The sequence below is a fragment of the Elaeis guineensis genome, chromosome 15, assembly GCF_000442705.2.
Source record: "Elaeis guineensis isolate ETL-2024a chromosome 15, EG11, whole genome shotgun sequence".
NCBI classification, from domain to species: Eukaryota; Viridiplantae; Streptophyta; class Magnoliopsida; order Arecales; family Arecaceae; genus Elaeis; species Elaeis guineensis.
The window spans coordinates 65,624,695-65,651,127 of NC_026007.2; the positions used below are offsets into that span (position 1 = coordinate 65,624,695).

Here is a 26,433-nt window from a genome sequence, read left to right on the forward strand (position 1 = left end):
AATCACCATCTAATGAACTAGATGCAGGTATAAGTTTGACAATTAATAGTTCGAATTGCCAAGGACTTGCACCCACCCATACATATATAAAACGTCAAAATGGAGACCATCCCCACCTAACTAGAAACCCATATCACAAGCACCTTTTAACGGTCCTTTATGCCAACGTTTATTTCCAAAAAGAATCCCAAGCCTCTCCAACGGGATTCCAGCCCACGTAAGGTGGAGTCGTAGTCCTTTTCTAATGGTCTCCCAGTAGTACTGCATGAATAATTCTCGGCATTTGCGTGCCTAAAGGCATCTAAAGCGACATGGATACGTCACTAGCATATTTGAAAGCAGAAGACCACATGTTCTCCCTCTATAATAAACTCTTCTTTTATCCCCATCAATGGACTCTCTAACACAATATTTTAATAGCTAGTGGACGTACGCCCGGACTTTGTCATGTATCCAACTATAATTTGAACCAAGGACTGGTTGGTGACCCTACATTGGACTTGGACGTAGACAAACACACGCCATTACTCTACCTTTTGGCAGCCACAAGTTATAACGTTGTCCCAACCTCTCGCTTCCATTCAAATCTTCTTTTCAAATTTTGTCCATTTGCTAATTGGTTTAAAGGAAGGAGCACCGAGTATCCAAAGTAGTTGGACTTGACCCAAAGCTAAGCTGCTTCTAGCTTGCACGACATCATCATTTTGCTACTATTTTGATGGGGTTTATTTTGACACATAAAGATATGATGGGTACGTGAAGTGGGGTCCATCAAACCATGCAAGATGGTTAGGACCGGATTGGCCTAGCTATTTTCTTCTAATAGGTTATAACTTTATATCATGATGTAACAGGGATTGGTTGCCTTAATGGGTGTCCATAGGTGTTAGCATGTGAGCGTGCAAACAAAAGCTGATGCTGCATGGCCCACCTCATGTGATCAACAAATGTCACAAAATAATGCAAGTTGAGACCAACAGAAATAGACCAAGTCGTTTTATTTAAAGAGAATTAACTCTGCATGAGAATTTATTTAATTATCCATTTTGTGAGCAAAGATTGAATGAATTGTTTTTAGAAAATGATATATATTCAAAAGTTTCTGGATAATTTTGTTCTTAGGTCTACATGTCGAATAAGTTGAATCATTTGCGGTTAACTCATATCTGATTTTTTTTTTTTTTGATTTTTTAAAGTTGAATCATGGCATGGTAATTAAACTAAGTCGCCATGAGTGGTTAATCGATCGATATATGATGTACACTGCAGTTCAAATTGGGGATTTGGTTGATTGATGTTATCTTTGCTTGACTATATTGCTATCTCAGAATGTGAAAGTGGGATACTTGGATACTGTCATGTCATGAGAAATGGGAATGCTTGGATACTGCCACAGAGATGGAAATATGATGTCTTGTAATGCCATGATCTGGGACTACGGAATTCAATGTTGTTTGAGAAGTGTTATGAGGTATGATGATATTGAAGGTCCAGCTGAACTCCGCTACATGATTAGCATTTTGATCATAATATCCTATTTTGATCTGGGACTACGGAAATCATAGCTATTATTTACTGAATTTACCGGTTCAAGGAATAAAATAATAGTTGTTATAGGCTTATAGCTGCCTTGGTCACAAGGCTTCTTGATTCCCTGTTTTCTATCTACCCTATTGTACAAGAGAACCCTATGAAACTGTTAACATTATGAACTTTCGATTTAGACCAGTCAACCAAGGCAAGTAGTTTCTTAGAAAAACAAACAAATTGAATTTCTTTGAAAAATGGCTTCTATAATAAATATTATTAGCCATTATATTGGGAAATATTGTATATTTATTAAAATTAATAATGTTATTTGCTCAAAAATTAATAGTTCAAATAAACATTAAGTTTTGAATGTAAAAAAAGATATTGATCCGTAAGAACAATGAAAAATGATTCATAACAATTGTTCCTATTATACAACAATTGCTCGAGTCTATATGTATTTAATAAATAAATATTACATTGTTTGGTTAGCATTGAGATTTTAATTTAAAAAAATTATTTAATCATGTCAAAATTAAAAGCATCATGATATAATAAAATGATAATAACGACACAATTGTTATTAATTTCGACCATAGTAGAAAAAATAATTGTTATTCATAGTTTATGCTTTTCTATCATATATGACTCTTTCAAGTAAATAATTATATTTTAATATATATCTCTTGATAAGTTTTCCAACAATTACAAGATGGTCAAATAGTTTGTTATAATTTTTATTATTAAATTTAAATTTATTATATGTTTCAATAAATAGATATTATTATTCATGCACCTGCCGACTAACTTGTGGTTTTTAAATGCAAGAGATGAAAGCCCTGTGAATCAAGGGTTACGTGAATAAAAAGTGATGGAGTTGCATGCAGGGGGTGGCGTACAACCCCACATGCCTTGACGTGGGAGTTCGGACTTTTCCTCGGAATTTCTCGTGATTTGGTCTGATAAAATGAACTGCCACCCCCTATCACCCCACTGCTAACTTTAATGCTGCAACAAAAAGTTGGTACCCTTAGATTTCCTTCTTTCTGACTAAGCTCCATGTCACACCCCTACAGCACATGGAAGCCATTAGAGCACAAGCTTTCATCTAAAGCTGCTCATGGACTCTGTCATGGACGGAGCAAATCCAAGATTTTTCAACAGATCCCGAGACAATCCAGACTGAACCGTGTTTGTCAAGTTATGGTTCTAACATGAGGTGCTGTAAGATTTCCTGAGATTTCCATCTTTCTGGCCAAGCTCCTCGTGAGCACCTACAGCCGATGGAAGCCATTAGAGCACAAGCTTTCATCTAAAGCTGTTCATGGATTCTGTCACGTACGGAGCAAATCCAAGACCGAGACAGTCCAGACTGAACCATGTTTGTCAACCTATAATTCTCACATGAGGTGTAGGCTTGCATGTATAGCAAAGAAGCAAACATAACCAACTTTGTCTATTTGCAATTTTCAATTTTTTTTCCAAAAAAAGACAAGTTGGTGTCCATGAGAATTTAGTGAAAATGTTGCCTGTATAGGTGGCAATGTACATGTTGCTTATTGGGCTATAATAACTAATTATACCGACATATCTTTAGCTTGTTTCTGCACTGTTTTTTTTTTTTTTTTTGGGTTGTTTCTGCACTTAAATATATATAGTGGGAGAAAAAAAAGCTTGTTTCTGCACTTAATTTTCCCAACTGCAAACATTTATACATGCCTCCGCAACAATGAAAGTTTGCAGTGATTATTCGATAAAAAAAGGTTTGTTGCTATTCATAATGAATAAATTAGATATATAAGCAATGATTAAAAGGTTATCATGACTTGATAGCCTTTGTGACCGTATTAAGACATTGTAGTTTACCAACATATCTTCATTATTATATTATAAATGCACAAAGTGTGCAAACGAGTGAACCAAGCCAGAAATTAGGCTGCCTAGTCTTGGCTCAGTATATGAAGGTAGTAATCAAGCTCAAGCCAAGCATGATAGAGTCTGTTCAAGCTTAACTTGTATTTTATTTAAATGGAGCTTGAAGAAGCTCTTAGTTTTTTACTCTTGCAAATCTGAAGTATTCAAGCTTGGCTTGTTTAGCGAGCTTTGAAACATATTCAAGCTTGGCTCATTTTTTGCTTGAACCAAACTCGAGGGAGCTTGATACTGGGATTGTAATTCTTTGGCCGTATGCAGCCTTCCAAGGTAAACTCTCGGAGGGAGGCATCTAACCGGAGCCCAAGCTTTTACTTAGCATTATGGCAATTAATAACATTTTTGTTTATTGAACGCATTTATTTTGGTTCAGATCTTTTTCTTTTCAGAGAATAAAGGGAAAGCACTAAAAAGATGCAAATGCTTTTTATCAACATGGTGTAAGTTAAAAAAGGTTTTTTGTTTTTCCTTTTTTGTGGGATATAACATGCCAAAAAAGTATATCCTACTTACCTACGGCACTCTTGATCGACACCAATAATATCCATGATCAACAAAGATCTATCCTAATTGCGTCCAAAGGCTCAAATCCCATTTTGTCATAGTCCCTCCAATCTGTCCCATGAAAGCCACTTGATCAACCATTTGACTTTGTATTCAAATTTTCTATAGTATACCTGCTGCACTGCAAAATACTATATAGTTTTGGATAACTGCCACATCATCTATCTTAGAGACAGACGGTTGTTATTCATCTTCAGGATCAGACAAAATGCTCATTTTTGTTTTTCTTTGATAAAATGGATGCTTTATATTAAATTAAACATAAATAGATACATCTACGAGAATTAGAAAATAAAATGTTTAAAACACAACACTCATTCAAAAGCAAATATAGTACTTCATGACGTGAACAATAGCCATCAATCTCTGAGATGGACAATGTATGGCTATCCGAGACTACATGGTACTCTATAGTGCAACACGAGCACCGCGGAGGATCATGTTTATCTAGCTCCCCTCGCACAATACATGTAGTATCTTGATCTACTGAAAATTCGTTGATCAACCAATAGCAATTTGCTAGTATGGTCGATATGTTCCACCGTCTCATAGATCTCTGAATTGACACCACCGCTTGGCAACCACTTTCAATAATTGTATGGCTCCATGATCTGGTCTCAGCAAGTGCTAAGGCTGCACGAAGCGACCAGGCCTCCATTTATAACAAGCAAGGGTTAGGAAGACCAGTACGGAACCTGCAAACTATGCTACCCATCAACTTTAGTTCACAGGCATTTATCCTGCCTCATAGTTTATTTCTAGTCATCCTACGTGCAGTGGTTACATTCATGCGTTTTTCAGTTTTTCTTTTATATATATGTGTGTGTGTGTGTGTACATATATATACATATATATAGAGAGAGAGAGAGAGATGAAATTTGGGTGTTCTCCGAATATCAGCCATCAGGAATTCCCCCATTTCAAGCCTTATTTTCTTAAGGAACATTTATAAAAGGCTTTCAAAATATTGGAAGCATTGCTTCCTCATGGAACATTTCTAAAAGCTTTTCAAAATATGAGCAGTAGTTGCATTGTAGGATGACAAACATCATTCCAGTTTGGACCTTGGCATTCTCATTGATTTGAATCCCGCTTAACGACCTTCGTTGAGGAATTTCACATTCTCTGGCAGCTAAATACATCAATCCAGCAACCTAAGACAAATTGCTAAATCATCACCACAACTCCATCATACTAAACAAAATGATTCAGACCTTCGGAGTTTTCAAGCTTTCAAATCTCAAGCAGTTTTTTGAAGGCAATCCAACTGCACCGCGGAACTAGTGCAACCAACCCAAGAAATGCCAATGTTGTGCAAGTGCACCGAGCTCGTCTCCTTCAGATAATAAGAGGGATTGCATGGAAAACCATGTAGGTGGCGGGAGATACGTTATACGTACATATTTTTGGCAGGCAAGAGCTGTCTACATGATGCTTAAACCAGTAAAGATTCCCTGCATGCGGGCGATAGGCGTGTTTCATCCAACACATACAAGCCTGCTTCTAACCACTTTCTTGAGTCAATTGAGGCCCGAACGACCAAGGTAGCCTATCTAGCGTTTAATGCAGGAAGAAAGCCACAAAACGTACCCTCCCTCCCTCTCTCTCTCTGACTGCAAAATAATGTTTAACACAGATAAACAATTATATTTCATACAATGCGAATGATTTGCCGGATCCCATTGTATTATAGCAAAATAGAGAACACGATGAAGTTGCAGCTCAGACAATCACATAGCAAAAGACAGTAAAATTGAAAGAAATAAACATCAAATTGTGAGCCTTCTCACCCACTTTAGCCACATCCTACCAGGAGTCAAGACGCCCATTATCAAGGAGCTAAAGCACCTTAGTTAACCCTTTCAAAAAATATTTGTCACAAGTTACAGCGTGTTAGGCTAACTCATAGTCTGAATAACAGCAAGAGAGCACAAAACAGGTTCAAATTTACCTTCAATGTTCCTTGATGTGTGACTGGAATTTATTTTATTCTTCCAAAGAAATTTTCCTTGTCTCAATTGTTGAAACTTACAAAAACGAGCAGTAAAGCTTACACATACAACTCATCTACATTGCACTCTCCAAGAAAAACTTTGATGCTTCGAGGGGAACCACAGCTGCCTTCGGCTATGAGTGCTCTGTCGTTTGCAGCCATATGAGCAATTATCTTGTATATCATTTCAATCTGGCAACCAATAGAAAGCACAAGATTGTGAAAAAATGAAGATGCCATAATATGAACCAGTGTGCAATGCTCCAACGCACAGTTAATGCTCGCATCTACAGTGAAGTGAAAACTCAAGTTGCATAACTATCCTATTACTGGACATTGTTTGAACACTTTGGATTCTACCACAACAAATTAGCCTGCCATGCATTCGATCCATGGATAGGGCTTAACCAGACGGTTGGGCTCTGGATGAACAGCAGAGGGACCAGTTAAGTGTAGGTAGCTGCTTTCAGAATAATGAGATGCATATATATTGGACTGTTGATATGCTTTACATTCACAGCACAATTACTATTTTGGTATATAACATTAGTGTCAAGAATAAGAAACATAAGTTTAAAATATTTTTTATATTTTCAATGTCACAACAAAATGAAACCAGAATGCAACACTAGTTATATATTTTAGATATAAAATTTGGATGTCATATAATACTCTTTTTTTCTCCCCTACGAAGTGTTGTCATTGAAACCTGCAGATGCTGACCTAACCAGGTTTAGGCCTGGACCTACATATTTATAAGAGATTTTGGGTATTTGTTTGGTAGAAATATACTTTACTTCTCCCCAAATCAATCCGCTCATATGAGTTCAGTATCATAAAATTCTCACCAACATGGACTCTTCCCTGAGCCAAATAATGGATTTCTAGCATTTCATCCAACATTTGGACCGTGTGTTATACAGGTCTAGATACTGGATTTGGGGATACTGGGAGATGATTTGTTCCTCAGTTATAGAAAAACATAGGTTTGACTTTCTTGTAACCTTTCCTTTTCCACATGGATGCAAGTGTTTGTGGTGGAGGAGCAACCAGGAAGTGGACCACAATCAGGCCCCTGGAAAAGAATGGTGCCTTGATCATGTAACCAGAGGGCTGTTTACATGGTAAATGATAAGCAAATGTTTATGATTTGCTGTCCAGAGTTGCAGTTATAACTATGAATGCCAGACAATCTCTTGCATGGGTCAAGTATTACACGGGATGAGCCAGGATATTAGGTGGGTCAGATAAGCATATCACAAATTCCATTTTAGAATTGGTGCTGAAACACCTTAATTAGTTACTTTGCATGTTTTGTTAATTTTTCTTTATTAATTAATTGATTCCAACTAGATATTTATTATTCTGCTTTGGAAGAGTTGCTTATTGCATTAACTTAAAAAACTGAGCATGATTTTTTGAATGACCACTTTATAGTCCCATAAAATTTAAGAAAAAAATGAAATCAAGTTAAATAGATCCTAATAAATATGCAAGCATACCTTTTATTTTTTGTTTGCCCTTTAATTTCTTTGATGTCTTTTGGCCGGTTTCTTACATATTTACACTCGTGCTGAGCATATTAATGCACATGAAAGGTATGGATACTTCTGCTTCCCCATCTAATTGAGAATTTTTTCCATCACCTATGTAACTTGATAACTGCAATCCTGCTTTTAGAGGTTCACCTCTCTTGCATATCCCTTGGACAAACAACTAAGCTTAAAGTAATTATTAGAGATGAATAGTTATAGAGCTGGGGAGTGGAAAAGAGTGAAGTGACCATTCAAATGGAGGGGTTTGCTTGTTTTAGTAGAGTAGATGTTGTATGAAGTTGATTATCCACATATCCAGCTAAATGCCTCGCACATGATTACAGTCATCCACAGCCTTACAACATCAATGTCCAAGCATGGCAAGGGGCTAAGCTTCAGAACATATAGTACTAACAAATATGTTTGAATCGTACCAGCCTATGCAACCATCAAAATGCCAAAGTAACCTAGCTGTCCACATCATGTGACCACCTTTCAGACAATGAAATGGATGTGCAAGTACTGGTTAACTCATAGAATACTTTTTCAATACCTCACAAAGACTCCTATGATATTGAAACCAGTACCAATGTTCAAACACGAAAAGTTGTATGTCAAACATAATCCTAGAGCAAAACATTACCTGTTCAGGTTCATGGCAGCGATCTGCAATTTCATCAATTGTCAATGGCTCAACAGGTTCTTTACAGCTGAAAGAGAACAAAAATCATGTTACAGCCGAATGAGAACAAAAATCATGTTATGTATAAACATAAACTATAGATCATTTTTGTGATGTAAGACAGCAAAAGGGAAACGCAAGTCAAGAAATCACACGGAGACATTCTAAAGTTCAGAAACTTCATTCCAAAAGAAAAGTACATAATCCGAATTTCATCAGTTCATGGACTATCTGTGACTGTATATGATTAGTACAAAGTCTTTCAATTCCTTGCATAGGATTTCCATGGTGCTACCCAGCAACAATAACCTGAGTTGTCTAAAGGAAAAAAACATCCTTAAGGGGCTTCTCAGCATGCAAGCAGTGTCCTTGGTGATTAAAATGCTTTTCAACTATACCGTTCCAGAGATGACAAACGATGACTGAAAGTGCTAAAAATTCCATCAAATCAAGATGTTGAATAAGAAAGTTGCATTTAACCAACAACAAATTTTTATTTGGACCAATGGAAAATGAAATATTTTCAATATATGATTAACTTTTGAGACTTTTAATTTTATCTCCACTAATCTTTAGATAAGACTTGTTAATCTAAGAAAAAAAATGATCACAGGTTATCCCAATATCACCGTACATATAAACATGCCCACAATATGAGTTAACTTTCATGACATGGAGAACTGCACATATAATTATATTGTGAGATAATTCTGACAACAACTGAAATCAACATGAGAAAATGAAACAGAAGATGAATACCTGGCCTCATTTAGCACAGCCAGAACTCTTTTTTGAAGAGCTAATACTTCTGCTGCTGCCTTTTTCCCAGCTTCTACACCTGCAATCAATGCCAAAATTGAGTGAGGTCAGCAGCCTCACTGAACTGGAATTATTCGTATAACATGCATAAAGATACAGTGAGGCACATACCAGGCTGATGGTAGGCATTGATGTTTACCAGAGATGCATAAATCCCAACAGCCCGTTCATAAAGTGCTATCAGTGCTCCTACTGATCTAGGATTCACTTCTTGAACTGTTACAGAGATGGACTCACGGTTGTTTGCATAAAGGGCTGAACGGGTTCCCTATGCAAGAGAACAAAGGAGAGCCAATGAAATATAAACTCTTAACTATCTCGAAATTACTGTACATGATTTATTAGATACAACACGTGTCATTACATATATTAAAAAGAATTATACCAAAAAAATGGACACATAAGTTGAAGTTAAAGCATCACCAAAATGATTAAGATGCTCCACGAGTAATTTATATTATAGGATTATACCACAAACCTTTTATAATTAAAAAAATGTTATGCAATAAAATTTTTTGAGCTTCCAAGAAGATCTAGAAAAAGCAAATATTTAATCTATATCATCTCACTATTGCCACTAATTAAGATTTACAAGTACATATAAAATCAAAGAATGTCGCACAAAACTGGCCCTAACATGACCAAGCAAAACACTCAAGCACATCAGCCAGACCGCAGCCAGCCTCCTTAGGACATGCAAAGCAGCATCACACTCAGGCATGCCAAAACTATGTCAAAGCTAACTCAATGACACAAACTAGGGCCCTGAGCTACTTATAAGAAAGCAGTCATCGCCGCTACATGACTTGCTCTGATGCTGCCACAGCTTTCATTGCAATCTATATTGGCCAAAATCGCTACAAAGGAAAAGGAAAGGTTTTTGGACTACTTACCTAGGCATCAACATGCAAATTAAATAGATCTCTTAAACAACAGAAGAAGTTTGCTTACATGCATGGTTGCTACTATCCAAATGATTTGACTTAGATGAATGTTTCTAAGACATACTGATCATGGTAAATAAGGAAGAACAAGAAAATATAATTCTCATTCTTCTTATTTCTTTCCCTCCTTGGATAAAGGGCTGAAGTGGTGACTTACATAGGTTAGGACGTATATGCATCTGCCAACGGAAGGAGAAAAAGGAGAGAGAGGGGGGCTATTTTGCTTTCTTTTCCAACATTATTTCTCTTGGATATGTTTCTCTCTCCAACTGCAAGATTACCTGCCAATTAGCCTTGTAAGTTTCATACTTGCCCCTCTCTAGCTCACTAGTGAGGTATCTTACAATTCTGATATCAGGATGTGAGAGTCAGTAATAACTGTTCTCATATTTTAATAGATCATAATTCAATCCATAAATTTGACCCAGGGGGATGCAATAAAGTCTGTTCATTAAGGTTTTCGAGAATAACAATATTGGTATCAAACAACACAGTGATCAGTGCTCAATGCAAAAATCACCTATATGCAGAGTTCCTAAAGAAATAGACTTGTTTAAAAAAATTGAAAAGTAGGCGGCCATGGAGTTAGGACAATCACTGATAAAAAATTTGAAGAGATATGTAATGCTTGGTAGCATACATACCAAAGTTTTAAAAAACAGTACCAGTGGGTGTAACAGGTTTTTGAGAAACCAGTATGGTACCGGGTACCAACACTCTGCTGGAACAGTATGGTACCACTTATACCTACCCTTTCCACCAGTTTTTAGAACCTTGATACATACAAGGGCCTATTGACATAAATCAGTTAACTACAATATAACTTCAACACAATGCCACAAACACAAAGGAAAAAAATGTGCCATGACACGAGTGACAAATAAATATTTAATCATAGCAATAGTCAAACTCTGCTGTCTGAACATTGTATCTGTTAATTGCACATCTGACTATACCAAAAGAAAGTGTAAATGCACATCTAACACCCGTGATAAGAAAAGATAGCTTGGGAACAAAATTCTAATTTAAATACCTTTTTGAGGACAAAAAGTAAGAGAAGGTTCAGAGTAAGAGAAGCTTCAAAATTCAAAAACATAATAAGCCATGCATACAACCTATTAAATATAATAGTAGTTCCAATTACCCATCATTGCAGTTTAATATGATTAGCACTTTGACAATCTTAATGATATCTGAAAATCTGGTATCTTGATATTCCAATATCAAGGACTGGCTTTTACATTTGACCATGCCTTCACATTGTAAATCTTGTAGCATTTTCACCCACCTATGCATGTAACCCACTTAAAACAACATATATGGGCAATCAAACACTAGGATAAGCTGTTTATAGAAACAGGCTGGAAGGACATCTAATGCACATAACAACAGATAAGAGAAAACACAATTTACCTAAAGAGTCATTACCCCTTAGAGAACCAACTCTATATCTCATTGTCGAAGCCAACATCCCATTCGGAAAAACAAATGCTTTGCATCCAAATTGAACAGCTCTTGTTTAACAGACACATGAAAAAGAGGCTGGATATTCTAGTAAGGGATATGCATTGGACATGGATTCTAGGTCATACATATGCATCAACAATTAACAATATGATGGGTATTGTATAGAGAGAGCAATAGGTATGTCTGATGCATGTGAAGAAAGGAGGAAGAGGGACACTTATTTGGCTTCAATCTTCCAAGTACTATCCAAGTCCTGACCCCACATCTTCATCTCAGGGTCAAAGTTGACCAGCTGACCCACCCCCAATCCATGTTTATCCCTATCACAGTAAAACCCTCATCTAGCAGATGTGACCATAACTTTCCTCCTATGAGTACACATAAATACATAATAAAGTTAGAATCAATCCCATCCTGAATTGTGGGAGAAAATTGAGTCTTATTAAAAAGACATTCTGAATACAGGTAACATTTATGGAGATGGTCGTCCCACTTTATCTCCTTTTCAGCCATCTGCTCCTCTCCTTCCAACTTCAGCATCTGGCCACCACCATTAAGAAGCAAGCCCAAGAAACCCCAAAAACATTCACATAGAGGACTTTTTATTGATTTTGGCAATGTCTTCCATACATGACTTACAGAGAGTTTAAGGGAAAAGGAATACTACCTAAGCATATATTTTTAACTCCAGCAAAATTATATAACTGTTACCTACATAATACTTAACAAATTTAGTCAATCTTTATGAATAGTCAAATCTAAAACATAACATATGGAAAATTTGTCCAAGACACAAGAACAAATAACTTGCATCAACACTTTTTACTGACCATAAGCCTAGAGGAAGCAATTAACTAAAAGTAGATTATTATAATCAGCTCCAAGTTTCAGATAACAAACTTAAAAGCTAACCTGTAGCATTCCAAATAAGTAGTCGCCACAAGTAACTCCGGGTTCAAGTTCCCAGTCATGACCAGGGGGTCTGTCACGCAATACTTCAATGAATGTAACAAAAAAGTTGTGGACCCCTTCTCTCAGTTGTTGAATGTAGCTGTCATCAAGAAGGTAAGAGCATGTCAGATATCAATTTCTTCAATATGCAAGAGAACAACAAATGAAAGTCGGGTGAAAACTCACGCATGCTGATCAGTGCTTCCTTTATTTCCATACACAGTGAGTCCTTGATTAACCTGTCAGGAAAGGAAGGTTGTTATGAGAGTAAAGATATCAAACCATGTAATATAGTTAAACATTTCTTTCATAACAATGTTGTGTCTGAAATGTAATACAGTAAGAAATAGAAGACAAATTATCATAAAGCAGAAATATTTGCAAATCAGAATACAATTGAATTTAGATGATTAGAAAAAACTTTAAAAAATAGTGTTTTACAGAAGCCTAGATCCAAACTCAAATACCCATGCCCTTTGGTGCACAAATTTCAAGCAATCTTCTCCATTGACAGAGCAACCTAAGCCTCACTAATGCTCCTCTAGGGTGCACAGAAATGAAGAAGAGAGTACACCAATCTTTTTCTTTCAACCATCTAGTAAAGAAAAGCAATGAAAAAAGATTGATATATTCACCACAATACACAGAAAGCGAGAAATGAAGGAACTAGAAAGTAGGAGAAGAAACGTGAGAGTGGAGTTCTGATGCAACATAGGGTGCAGCCAGCAGGTACTATGACCATTTGGACCATGCGAAGCTTTGCAGGAGCCAGTGGATTTGTGGGCAAAGACTTAGCCTGGTTTCTATATTTGTAATAGAATAATTCAAGTGTGTTTCCTTATTACTGAGTCCTATTTCTAGTATGATTTGTATCGGGTTTACTACCCGAATTAGGTTAGGGAATGTCCTATATATACGTCTAATACATTGTATGGGTAGCATTTTAACATATTAACAAAATTTCTTGAAGAGATCTTCCTTCACCAAACAAAGGGTTCTTCAATCCAGTTTGCTTCTATTTGTGTTGATCTTCAAAGAGTAATCCCTGCGATCAAAGGATTCTTACCCAATTTCCCATGCACACAGAGATAATGAGCTTATCTAAGACTAGGTCAATGAGTCAAACTGAAGACCATCCAAAAAAAAAAGGAATCAAAATTCCAAGTAAAAATAATAAAAAAAAGTAAATAAAGATGTCTCTTCACAACAACCACATATACATAAAAGGAGAAGCCAAATTAAGATATATAACATGAAATCAACAAACCAAAGGGGAAATATAGTGGACACTGCAATCAGGCAAAGCAGTAAGTTTCTTTGTAGCAAAGACAGTGTTAAATAAAAACAAATTTGATCCCCCTCACAAGGCTTCCACAGTCTACCTGTAATGTCTATTTGTTTGCTGTGTGATGCCATATGGAACCTATAAAATCTCTTCAAATTCGATTTGTGCATTTTTCCTGTGATATACTAATTTAGATTGACAAAGAGGTTACAGTTATGGCCTCTTCACTCCACGCTTCTGCTTCAACCATCATTCGTTTGAAGCAATCTATACCATTGATACCGAACACAAGGTCTTGAGCTCCTTCACTACCTTTAAGATTCTGCCTAATCACTGTTGCAACTACAAAGCCAGAAGATATCCTACTGTGTAATTATTGTGATCATTTCGAGTCTACTTCACAGAAGAAGAAAGATATATTGAAAATTTACATAATAAAACAATGCAAATGAAGAGAAAAGATGCTTCTGGATTTTGTGCATGACTGCCACATGCCAATGAGACTGAACTTACGTATGATAACCTGCCCAACATTGTTGCATGGAGTGAGAAATGTTAAACCATAAAAGAGGGCCCAAAATATAAAATTGAATCATACAGGTGGCTATGCTAAGAGATTGATGTGCGATAAATTGAGGACAGATAAAGGGAGAAGCAAGTAATTAAGAGGGAATCAAAATTGCACCAGTTAAGAATTAATTGGTTGCGAACATGATAAAACAGAATAGTTACATGCAACTAAAGCACTGCAGTGGTCCAAATGTGAAAAAGCAGATCCAACGTGTCAAAGAAGGTCAAGAAAGAATAAAGTATATGACAGGGGAAGGATTGCAGAAGTTGGAAATTGAAAATATAAACTGCCTGTGATTGGAATGAATGTCTTGAAAGGATTCACAAGTCAACCCCACATATAAAAGCTGAAGTTCCTAACAACCTCAGAGAAGCCAGTTTCACTATATACCAAGCACTGCTGCTTATGCTAAAGAAGAAAATTGTGCGAGCAATACTTGGAACCGATTAAAGAATCCAACAAGAGATGATATAAATACCCGATTTCCATCAAGGTCAAATTCTTTTCCAAGTGATTCCATGACCAACTGCTGTAAATACCTACTAAAGAGTAGCAGGCTATCCTTGTAAGGAAGTACAACCATATCCTGTTGAAACAGGTGATTAATGCAGATAAGTTGAATGTGGCAATATGAGAATAGAACATATAATACAAATGAACGAAGTGAACAAAAAATTATAAACCTTGGATCCCACTCCATCAGAAGCCCAATACCAACATAAAGCAAGCAAGGCTGCTGGATTATTCTTCACCTGGATAAGATATTAAAGAATAATAAAAAAAGAATGTGTACAAATTTGATATGAAACAAAAGGTTACAATTAACAAACTACAAGGTTGCTGGTAATGTAGAAGATACATACCACAGTTGTCCGAGTTGCCTCATCCATCAATGATGCACCAACAAGCATTTCATTAATGTCAATGCCCTAGGTGGTAGAAAATTATCAAGAATAAGTCCAAACATTTTGCATTTAAATCCGAACAATAGTAGCAAGAGAGGAACATACCTGAAGTGCGGCCGGAAGCAAACCAACTGCAGACATTTCTGAGGTTCTGCCACCCACCCAATCAAACATAGGAAATCTTGCCAACCAGCCCTCTATCCTAGCTGTGTTATCTAATAGGGAATTTTCTTGAGTGATTGCAACACCCTGCAGAAGAGTTCTGCTTCAGATACTAGATTACAGAGCAGAAAAGAATAGATATTTCAACCTATTATTTCTTATCAAAAGTTTTGAATGGAAAATGCAGACATTTGTGACTACTAGTTAACCTATTTAAAGGAAATCATTATGGCAAAACAAATGTCTAAATTAAAATAGCAAACATGTTAGTTGGCTACTCAGCATAGCAGAATCAGAGACTGAATGCCATGTACGCTTCAAATTTTAAATTTAAAATGCCCCAGAAGAGGCAAGCAGTGAAGCAACCATTCTGATATTCCTGCTGAAAATAGGATCCAGAACCAAGCCTTACCTTCATCTACCATGGAATCGAGTCTACAATGTCAATTACTGTAACACCCAAAACAGTGACAAAAATTACACTCCTCTGTTTGACGAACATCATTTGTAACTAATTATTTGGAGTATGCTTTAGCAAGAGGCAGAAACAAAATGAAGACACCTCACATAATGAAAGTACACTCAGCAGTCTCTGCTAATACTCAACCAGGCAGAGTGCTTATGGTCACACTAATACCCTTAGACACAATCCAAGCATTTGTGTTGATTAAGTTAGAAGAAATAGCAAAGTTACTAAGTGTGTGCCACAAGGGACATATTATATATTTCTTCTCTTAAACGGAAAAAAAGGATCACACTCACACTCACCTTTTAATCACAGTCATAATCCTCAAACAAAAGACCTATCCCATCTATTTGGATCAGCTTAATTCTCTTAACCATTTTTATCTGTGAAGGACCATCATCTACATCAATACAAGCTACATTCATTTGGCCCTTAACTCTTCCTCCACCTCTCTTCAGATGTTTCAAGAAATACAAAACCAATATGCCATTTGGAGACCTCATTGGTCTTGATTGCATATGAATAAACCATCACAACTTCATAATAGGCCCTTCTTTACCCAATCAGCTGCCAACATGACATTCATAAGGCCCTGTTTGGAATATGGTTCGGGAGTAGTTAAGTGATGATTATCCATTTAACCAGCCAAACACGCAAAAAATGGGGTGTTAAAGTTAGCTGGTCAATACGCCAAAAAGTGTCTTAATCTGGTTGAGTACGAAGATGGAGAGCAGGGGTACAGGATTAAAATATGTTTAACAAGAAGTTCTCTCTTCACCCACTTTACTTTTTCACTTTTTTCACAACTTATCCCACAAACCCTGGAATGTCAACCGAAAAAAATATTTCTAACCCATGGATATCTAAGGTGTGGTCACCTATGGTTAAAGGTATCTTGCCCCCAGTTAGCTATTCAGCATCAAAACAGGGTTATCTTCTCAGTTAATCTAGCAAATTACCCATAGTGCTTTTATCCTTTTCATTTTAAAACCTTAGGACCAGCATGGTGACTGCCATTTTCTGGCTTATCTAAAGAAAGCCTACTAGAAGTACCATCCCATGCTCACCTGAAACAAGAGTGCATGCAATACAATTGTGGTACATAAGTAATACAGAGGAATATCAACATGTTGCTGAGCACCAAACCAAAACAACAAAACAAGAGATTTCGGATTATAAGTTTTCTGCAAAGGAAATCTATCCTATAGTATGCATAATTTGCATACTTGAATAAGAGGTGAGAACTACCCCACAAAGATATTTAAAATTTAATAATTATGTGAAATATGGTATGAAACACGGGGGATGGGAATGGTGGAAAGTTGGCATAAGGATAACTTCCAATCATAAAAGTCACATTAAACTATAAACGTGATGCAAACTGCATGAAATAACATTCAAGATGGCCCTAAGAAGGAACGCTTGGCTAATAAGGATCCATAAAGCCAACAACAAATATGTGGAACAGAGCTTCATGGTAATGTCTATGGCTATGGCTATGGCTCAGTATAAAACACAAAAAGTAACTACCTTGTTTACATTTTCATGAATATGTCACTGACCCTAAATGATTGGGATGTTGGACATGACACAGACACACATATGATAAAACATATGGTCACCAGGTATCCATAAGCCCGCAGCAAGGAAAAGAATGTACATATCCATCAATGAAATGGAGAAAGAAAAAATAAAGGCAGTAAAAAAAAAAAAACTGAGATAAAAACCTGTTTTGAGAAATTTAGCCCAGCTTCTCTAAAGGCTTTCTGTACTTCCAACAGACCATTCCGGGTTTCAGGGGTGCCTCCACTCTGAGATTACAAAGGAAAGCTAAAGGTTTCACAAAAATATTGTTTAAAAGCACCAATCAAAATAAGACTGCCAAAAACAAATCTCAGAAGACAGAAATCACTTCTATACAAACCTTTGATATCACAATTACAAGTGTTGATGCTAGCTCAGGACCAAGTTGTGCAATTTGATGATCAATTCCAGCTGGATCAGTATTGTCAATAAATCTTATCTGGACATTTTAGAGAATAGGAACAGAGAAAAATTAGCATGTCAGCCCAGCAATACTTGTAAAACACTGATAAAACTCCTAAAATGATAAATGAGGTATTACAGGTCACTGACAAAGACCATAGAACTGATCAAATATTACGTGATGTGTGTGTTAGAGAAAACAAAAGATGATGAATTTTATGCAAATATAAAAAAGGCAACTGGGTGACCTTGGCGTGCTTTTAAAGTCAAAATAAAGAGTGATACAAAAAGGATCTTTATGTTAAAGATTATAACAAGTAATTATAAGTGCCGGACTGTAACTGGATCAAAAACTAAATCAAAGTCACATAGCACATAGACTAGATATTTGATTCAATTCAAAGTTGTGTTAGTGCAGCTTCGAGTAGCATCCAGAAACAGGAACAATTTTTCAGCTCAAATGTCCAATCAATAATACCTATTATATCGGTGCCTTGTATACTTCACGTCTTCAGGCTCTTAGTGTAACTTGTGCAGCACCAACTATCCTTGTCAAGAACTTATTCTCAAGTTCCCCATCATTACTAGAGAAACTTACCATGATCAGAAACTGCCTTCAGGCTCTTATAGATATGAAATGCTCAAACATGTTATGGAAACTTCCAGCCTATATGCATCATAACCAATTTCTCCTAGTCTAAAGAAAGTCATAACCGATTTCTTATCCTTGAATTTCTTGCACTGGCTGGTTGATTGCCCGTTCATTGTTTATAGACAGCAGTTGGCTGGTTGCTTATTCATCTGTTGATGAAGTAGTGTGATATGCCCTATTCATATCCTCTTCTAGATAGCTTGGTTTTCTGGTAGGAGATACAAGTGTCAGATCCAATAACCTTGTTGGACCATGATCAATAAGACATATGATTTGAACCAAATCACACTACTTTCCCAATAAACTTCACATAAAATTTTCTAAATATGCCTTATGATCTTGGAATCATATTTTAGTTTTGTAGCCATCATCGGCCACAGGAACCTCCCAAAGTGAGTAACAGACTTTGGGTTTCAATCTAAAGCTATGAATCTTGGAAACCAATTTAGACAAACTACCTCTTTTAAGCATCAATAAACAACATAGTATGCATCCATATATTCACACAAGCACCAAAATGAGTCACCATGAACAATTTGTCCATAGCCACCTTAACTGTCTTTATAGTAGTTTATGTCCATGAAGTCCCAAGTCAAAGTCTAAATTCAATCTTCCACAAAGCATTATGCGCAAAAATTGATACAATCCTGCATTTTTGGAGTCACCCTTCCCTGGCATACATTGTAAAAGTAAATGATATTTAAGTAATTTCTTTCATCATTTTAGGCCAAAATAATCATTCACCACCAAGAATAAAGTCATGTCCCATCCAAACTGCTGTCTAATTCTTAAGCAAGATGATGTAGTCCAAGTTCAACCGGCTCAGGCCTACGAAATCCTGTTCAAGCCCATCATCCAACAATTCCCACACTCAGACATTTGCTTTCAACCACATAAATTCTTTTTATTTATTACCAGTCAAGCAAAAAAAAACCTTTACAAGTCTTTTAGTTATAACTAGCCTTAATGCTAAATGTGTTTTACCGAATAAAGAGTTATTTCAATAAGCATTGTGTTTTATAGACCTTAAAGTAAGCTAATTGTATTGAAATTTCAAAATTGTCAATTGAGAAATCCAAACCAATTAACAGGACTTGACTTGCATGTCCATATGTTTCACCTGAAATGGAAGCTTCCTCCTCTTCTCTCTTGAGAAAATCTGTTTGGAATTTAAGTACTCCCTTTATTGCAATATGCACTTCATCCTTAACTCTTGAGAAAGATACAATTCAAAGGAGTGCATTCAATATAATGGAAGGCTACTGATGGAGGACCATCCATTAATAAGAATCTATGTGCACTCATGTTAGGCACAAATATAAAAATGAGGAAATTTAATTTTATTTGAAAATTAAGAAATTTTATTTTTATTTGGAACTAGAATTTTATGGACTCTAGGATTAGAATTTTGTGGACCCTAGTATTGTATTTTTATGCAGACTCTTATTAGGATTTTGGGTTGTCTATATAAATCCGTTGCTATGTTTAAGCATGCAGCTTAAATTATTGAGAATACAGAATATTGAGTCGTCCTCTCCCTTTGCCTTATTCTCATCCTCCTCTTCCCTCCTCTTCTTCTTCTTCTTTCTCCTTCTTCGTTTGTCCTACATCAATTGATATTAGAGCAAAACTCAATCAACCACCACTGTCATAGCCTCTTCACTATCCTCAGATCATAGATTTGTTGCCATCACTACTGCCATCCAGTTCATGACTGTCTAGGAAGAGTCCATCATGGATCAATTGACCAGCATGCTAGATATCCTGATAGGGCCAATAGGATTTTGAATCTAGAATTTTGTGGACTCTAGGATTAGAATTGTATGTGAACTTTGGTATTTTATTTTTATGTAGACACCTATTAGGGTTTTACATTGTCTATATAAATCATTGCTATGTTAATTGAGAATACAACTTAAATTATTGAGAATACAGAATATTGAGTTGCCCTCTCCCTTTGCCTTCTTCTCCTTCTTCTCTTCTCATCCCTCCTCTACTTCTTCTCTCTCTTTCTTCTTCTGTCCTACATCAGGTACTTATGACCTTCTATATCACCATGAGATAAGATGTACTATTCCTAGTTGTCCATGCAAATACATACATCCACAAGTTATCAATGCTAGTCCTCTTTCATATTGCTCACTCCCACAGACAATTACAACTTCATCCAACCATCACCTCTAAAATATCTCCTTTTTAGTAAGAGATGCAAGAGGCGCACTAACCACAATGCAAGTACGTATATCAATTTACACAACTTTTTAAAAAAAATCTAGAATCATATGGCATCACATCCATCCATCATTCTTCTTTTCGAATGCATTGCCCATATAGAATATTGGCAATCCATAGTGTGAGATCTTGATTCATCATTAATCAATGGAGTACCTCAGATTTTTTCATAAACATTGCAAATTAGACCCACCACCATATGTTAACGGTGAAATTATGAGAAAAAAACAACATGAGGAGCTGAATAACATATTTACATTGCCTTCTCCCATCAAACAAATATTACAATATGCCCATCAAATGAATATTACAATATGTAGGATCCCATCAAATTCCACATGCGCGCATTGATAATACACAATGCAACCAACTAGAGAACATGCTATGAACCAATTCTATCATACAAATACATTTATAATTTCTCCTCAGCTTCTGCATTTCATCATGATGCTCAAGAGGATTTATAATGTACCTAATGTGCTCAGGCAGCCCATGTTTGAACTGCCCACTTAGTGCAGGTCAAAAGCCCATCAAGTTCAAACCTAGGCAAGTAGCATTCTATGCACTTTTGGTATTCTTCCGGATAATATTTCGGCAAATATATGGGAGAAATGTTAGTTTTCTTTGTCATTAGCAGAAAATTTTGTGGGTATTTAATTTGTCAAGTATAAACAATCTGCAATGATTTCTGATTCATTTTCTCCCTTTAACTTTTGTTGGACTTTACATTTAAAAAAAAGGCAGGTTTGGGTGGAAAATGTTTGATGCAATAAGAGTTTATCATTTGAAAAGAAGCAGATTTAGAACACCTGGATGTCCAGAGAATAGGGTACTGATTTTAATTTAACTAGGATATTCTTATCCCAGCAAGAGGGAGAGGTTCCTAAAAGAATCATAAAACTATAATTTTAATGTTTAATATTAAATATAAGTTGGTCCAAGATTGTCAATTTAGAGACAAATCCTTCACCTTTTAAAAGAATTGTGTTACCATGCACCATGTCAAGTTACCCAACAATCAACATGCTTCCATCTCCTAAAAGAATTGTGTGGATCTAGTTTTGTAGAAACCTCCTTTTGAATCTAAGAATTCTGAGTTTAGAAGTGTTAAAAATTATGAAAGCTTACATTGGATTATGAAATTATGTCATAGCTCATAATTTGTAAGTGGAAACTATGGAACTTGTGATCAGCATAGAAAAACATGCTTGATGGGTCTATCGGAAATTTCCACAGTTCCACTCACTCAAAAAAATTGGTACATTGTCCTCCAAAAGGCTCAAATAGCAAACAAGCTTCCAAGGCCATCCTTCTTATTTAACTTGTTTTGATGCATTCCTTCAACATGTCAACAGAAATCAAGACCACAGCTGTCACCTCTTTTACTGCATGGGCATATAATTTGTAGTTTTATAAGCTTCAAAAAGATGCAAAATAGTGTATTTAAATATTTGCCTGACAAGCACAAGCATGGAAAAGTGGAAAGAATAAAAAATAGAGGAAAAAAGGATAGGCATATATCAAGTCCCTCTATACTGAACGAGTCCAAAAACACATACATAGGTGGGTAGTAATGATTGGTATGCAAAACATATACCATATAATTGCAATCATCAGTTAAGAAAATTTATGTAAAGTGTAAACATAACTTCCAGAATCCAAATTTCCTGCTTATGTCAGCTGACCTAGTGAAATTTAATTTAATTAAATAATAATTTAAAAAAATCATAAAATAGGAGGCATACCTTGAGAGGAGGATTGTCAGGGGCGAGTGCCGCGGCAACAAACTGAGGCCCTAGAGCTGAACCTCCAATTCCCACGGAAAGCACTTGGGTAAAGCGACCAGCTGGAGAAGACGGAGGCTTAATCTGTTTTTGTTTGAAAGTCGATAAAATGATGAAAACAAACTTCTGGGTGAAAATGGAAGAAAAAAACAGAAACTATGGGACACAAATTGTAAATAATGCAGTTCTTATATACGTAGCACTAGGACAAGAACAAACAACTAGCAGAACTAGTATCAAAGAGGATTTCCCCCCTAATTAATGCAGTTATGAATGTTGAAATGTTCAGAGAAAATGAGAGCATTTCATCAATTTAGCATGTCTTGTAGCAGCCTCAATTCACTATAAAGTTTAAAAACTAAATCATCAGAAATAGGTTTCCCATCCTATCCATTAGTATTAAGTAAACATCAATATTCAATGCTACTCCTTTTTTCCTTGGATACATTTCTTAATATGTCCTATTTCTCAAGAAACAAGCTATTCCTAGCTTCAAGAACTTTATAACCCTTTGCTCTCAATTGGTAGTTTTGTGCACCAATTGCAATATTTTTATTTTTTTAAAGTTCAGGTTCCATTTTAGTCAGGATTTTTTTTCTTAAACAATTTAAGAAATATTATGCTGTGCATGCTGAAAAGACTTTCAAGAAGTCGGGGAGTTGCAGCACTCGAGCTTCGTGTGTTTAATGAACTCCTCTGGAAACATCAAATTTCATGAATGTTCTAAAATGTAGCCATCTCTTTAATGGCATACAAGTTTCGAGGTCAGATGCAAACCTTTCAAAGGATGCTGCAAACTTAGGAAATAATTTATGGCACTTGAATGAACACTTCTTTAAATCAATTTATAGTTTCACTTAGCAAAGAACCTTAAAAACCTGACAAATATGAAGATGTGACCCTGGGTTTTGCTATAAAGGATGATATCATCAAAATAGACCACTAGGAAATGACCAATCAAAGGATGATCGGCATAATTGTAATGAATCTACCTAGATAACTAGTTTGCCCAAAGGGCACGACCAGCCATATGACACATTTTTTTGTCTTGAACGTCAATTTCCATTCTTCACCTCGTTAAATATAAATTTTGCGGTAACCACCCCAAAGACAAATCATGCCATCATATTCAACAGGCCATCAAGCCTAGGCTTTTCCTTTTTTTTTTTAAGGTATGACTTCGTTGTCAGCAAATCCTCCAAATGTCATCTTTCTTTGGTTTGAGCATTGTGGGGGTAGCTGATGGACTCAAATTTTGTCTAACAAAGTGCTTCCATAGAAGCTCATCAGCCTGCCATTTCAGCTCCATGTTTTCAGTTTTGTTCATCCTATGATGTGGAACATTAGGTAGGGATGGCCTTAGAACCAAAACCATGGCATGTCAAATGACCCTCATACCTGGTAAGTCTTTAGGTAACTGACTCATCAGGTGTAAGATCAAGAAAAGTCTTAAAGCACCTGTGATCCTCTAGAACACCACAAAGTCAGATTTCGGTGGCGTTTTTTTCCCAATTTCAGCCACTAAAGCATACGCCAAACCTTGTTCCTTCCTCTTATCTTCCATTTTCCTTTTATTTCGAACAATCAGGGGCCTCATATCTTTTGCATTTGGCTTGTTATCCTTCTTTCAAACCCTTTTGCCCACGATGGGTGGAAAGGATTCAACACGATTTGCTTGCCATCGAAATGAACCACAGCCAAACAGTCAAGAGAAGAATGGACTGACCTTGGCACTGATGATCTCATCAGCGAAGTTGCAGATTGCATCAAGCGTCTTGTCGATCTGCAACCTCAAGAACGAGTTTGGCGCGAGCTTCGGACTCCTCAGCCAGTAGTGCCCCACCATCCTCCCCTCATCGGGGTTCGCGATCGCCCCCTTCTCAAGATCCTGCATCGCCCGGAACGCCTTCTGGAGCAACGGCTCCATCCGCTCAAAGAACTCGTCCGTGAACCCAATCCTGCTGACATCGACGTAGAGTCCCAGCTCCTTGTGCTGGTAGAGCCAGTCCACGTACCGGTGCCAGAGGTTGATGGGGTCCTTCTCGATGGCCCCCACCTTCTTCTCCACCGGCGCCTCGGCGGCGCTGGTGCCGTCTGTGGATCGGGAAAGGTCCGCGATGGACTGAGGCGGCCGGGCGTGGCGGAGGCGAACGGAGGGGCCAATCGGCAGCGATATCGTATCCCGGCGAAGTGATTTGGAGGAAAGGAGAGATCGGCGGGGGCGGAGAGTGGAAGAAGGCGAGCAAACGCCGGAGATCGAAGCCATGGGAGATTGAGAGAGAGGAGGCGCGGAGAGAACAAGAAAGAGAAGCGCTCACGGCTTTGGGCCCGACAGCGGCTAGGCGTGAGAGCTTGGGTTGAGGGGGGTACGGCTTAAATGCGGACGGAGAAACGGAGCCCAGAGAGGCCGGTGGTACGTGGGAGAGACGGCGAGAAGGGTTCGCACGTGTGGGTGGCGTCGCTGGCTGGCGTTGGCTTTATGCGAGAGGTGAGAAGTTGACTCGAGAGGGGCCAGGGGCAGATATTCACAAGGAACGTGATGGGTTTGATGGGATGGATGGCCCAACAAATCGACGGCTGTGATCTTTAGCTTAAAATACTGATATTTTGCTTAGTTGGCAGGGTACTATTGGATGTTCCGTCGCCGCTTGTTAGCTTGTGATTTACCATCGCCGGCACTAAAAAAAATTAGCAGAGAAAATATCTCTGGGCCGAGACAATTACAAGGGACACTTTTTTTTTTTCCTTTTTTAGAGTGAAAGGGCCCTTCGTGAAGCCGTCAGGCGGCAAAAATAGGCCTCCGTATTGCATGCACCAGGTGCAATTGGACCGCGTCAAATCCCACGGTGGATAACCATACGTGGAAAAGGACGGGAAGGTTGGTGTCATTGTTAGGTTGGTATCTTGTTTGAAGGGGCATTTGCCCTCCAATTGGAATTTTTAATACGGAGCATATTAATGTTGCATCTTAACTCGAACTATTGTTAAGTGACCTTTCATATTTTATGTAATTTTAACATATTTCAATTCAAAGGATTGACAATGGTGGCGAGTAGAAGGGTAGGTGGAAATAATTTTGTCAATGCCAGATATGCCGTCCTTGCCAATGTGATTTGGTTGTCTACGGCATCATGTCGAGCAATGCAAGGTTGACAAGAATAGTAGGTGACGTGTTGAACACCAGCATTCAAGTGTCCTTAGAACACTTATGTGATGAGAGTAGCATTGTCGATGAAAACCAGGATGTTGGATGCTCACAGCTGAAATGTGACATGTTGTTGCTAAGTTGCCACGTAAAAGTTGTCCTTTCCATGGAGATTTGTTCATGAGAACATTGTGAAATAAATGAAGGGAAGACATGTCTAAAGAGTCTAATGTATGCATAAGATCCATGATATTTATGATGAAATTATTTCAGACTCCACTAGAAAAAGTTGGATAATGAGGATGAACATCTATCATACATCTAAAATAGAGACCAGCTTGTATCGGGTCTATTAGTTATGTGGATGTGGATATTAATGTACTTAATTATCATTAAAATCATTACTTGATATACAATGTAGATTAACAATATTGGTATTAATGCTCTTGGCTATTATTAAAGCTGATTTCTTGATGTGCAATAAAAAATTATCCATTATAAAAAATTTTATTATAATTTATCACATCTTCATATTGTATTTTAAAAATAATTTGAAAAAAATTGAAAAAACTATATCATGTGTATCATGCAGCACGGGTATGTATGATATGGATAATAATAATAAAAGTTTTTTCATGAAGAATCAGGTTACCTATGTAAAGTTCTTTTTTTATAATATGGATATCGATATTAATGATGGAGATTTTTGATCCTTTATCTCTAAAGTTTATTATTTAATATACTACATAAATTAGGTATGAAAATATTCTATAATTTGTACAATGCTTTATTGTATGTCAAGAACAATTGAAGATAAGAAGAAAAAAA

General features: G+C 36.9%; 1 protein-coding gene across 1 annotated transcript; it reads right to left on the reverse strand.

Moving 5' to 3' along the window:
• Positions 1 to 5,972: 5,972 nt before the first annotated feature.
• Positions 5,973 to 24,817, reverse strand: LOC105058489 (glucose-6-phosphate isomerase 1, chloroplastic). Its single transcript, XM_010941439.4, has 14 exons — positions 24,187 to 24,817; positions 22,422 to 22,544; positions 17,731 to 17,829; positions 17,534 to 17,617; positions 15,284 to 15,427; positions 15,137 to 15,202; positions 14,957 to 15,025; positions 14,752 to 14,859; positions 12,604 to 12,656; positions 12,379 to 12,517; positions 9,167 to 9,323; positions 8,996 to 9,074; positions 8,198 to 8,264; positions 5,973 to 6,211 (listed from the first exon to the last, which is right to left on the reverse strand). The coding sequence occupies exons 1-14, from the start codon at positions 24,724 to 24,726 to the stop codon at positions 6,077 to 6,079; spliced, it is 1,863 nt and encodes a 620-aa protein (XP_010939741.1). The 5' UTR covers positions 24,727 to 24,817; the 3' UTR covers positions 5,973 to 6,076.
• Between the last annotated feature and the right edge of the window lie 1,616 nt (positions 24,818 to 26,433).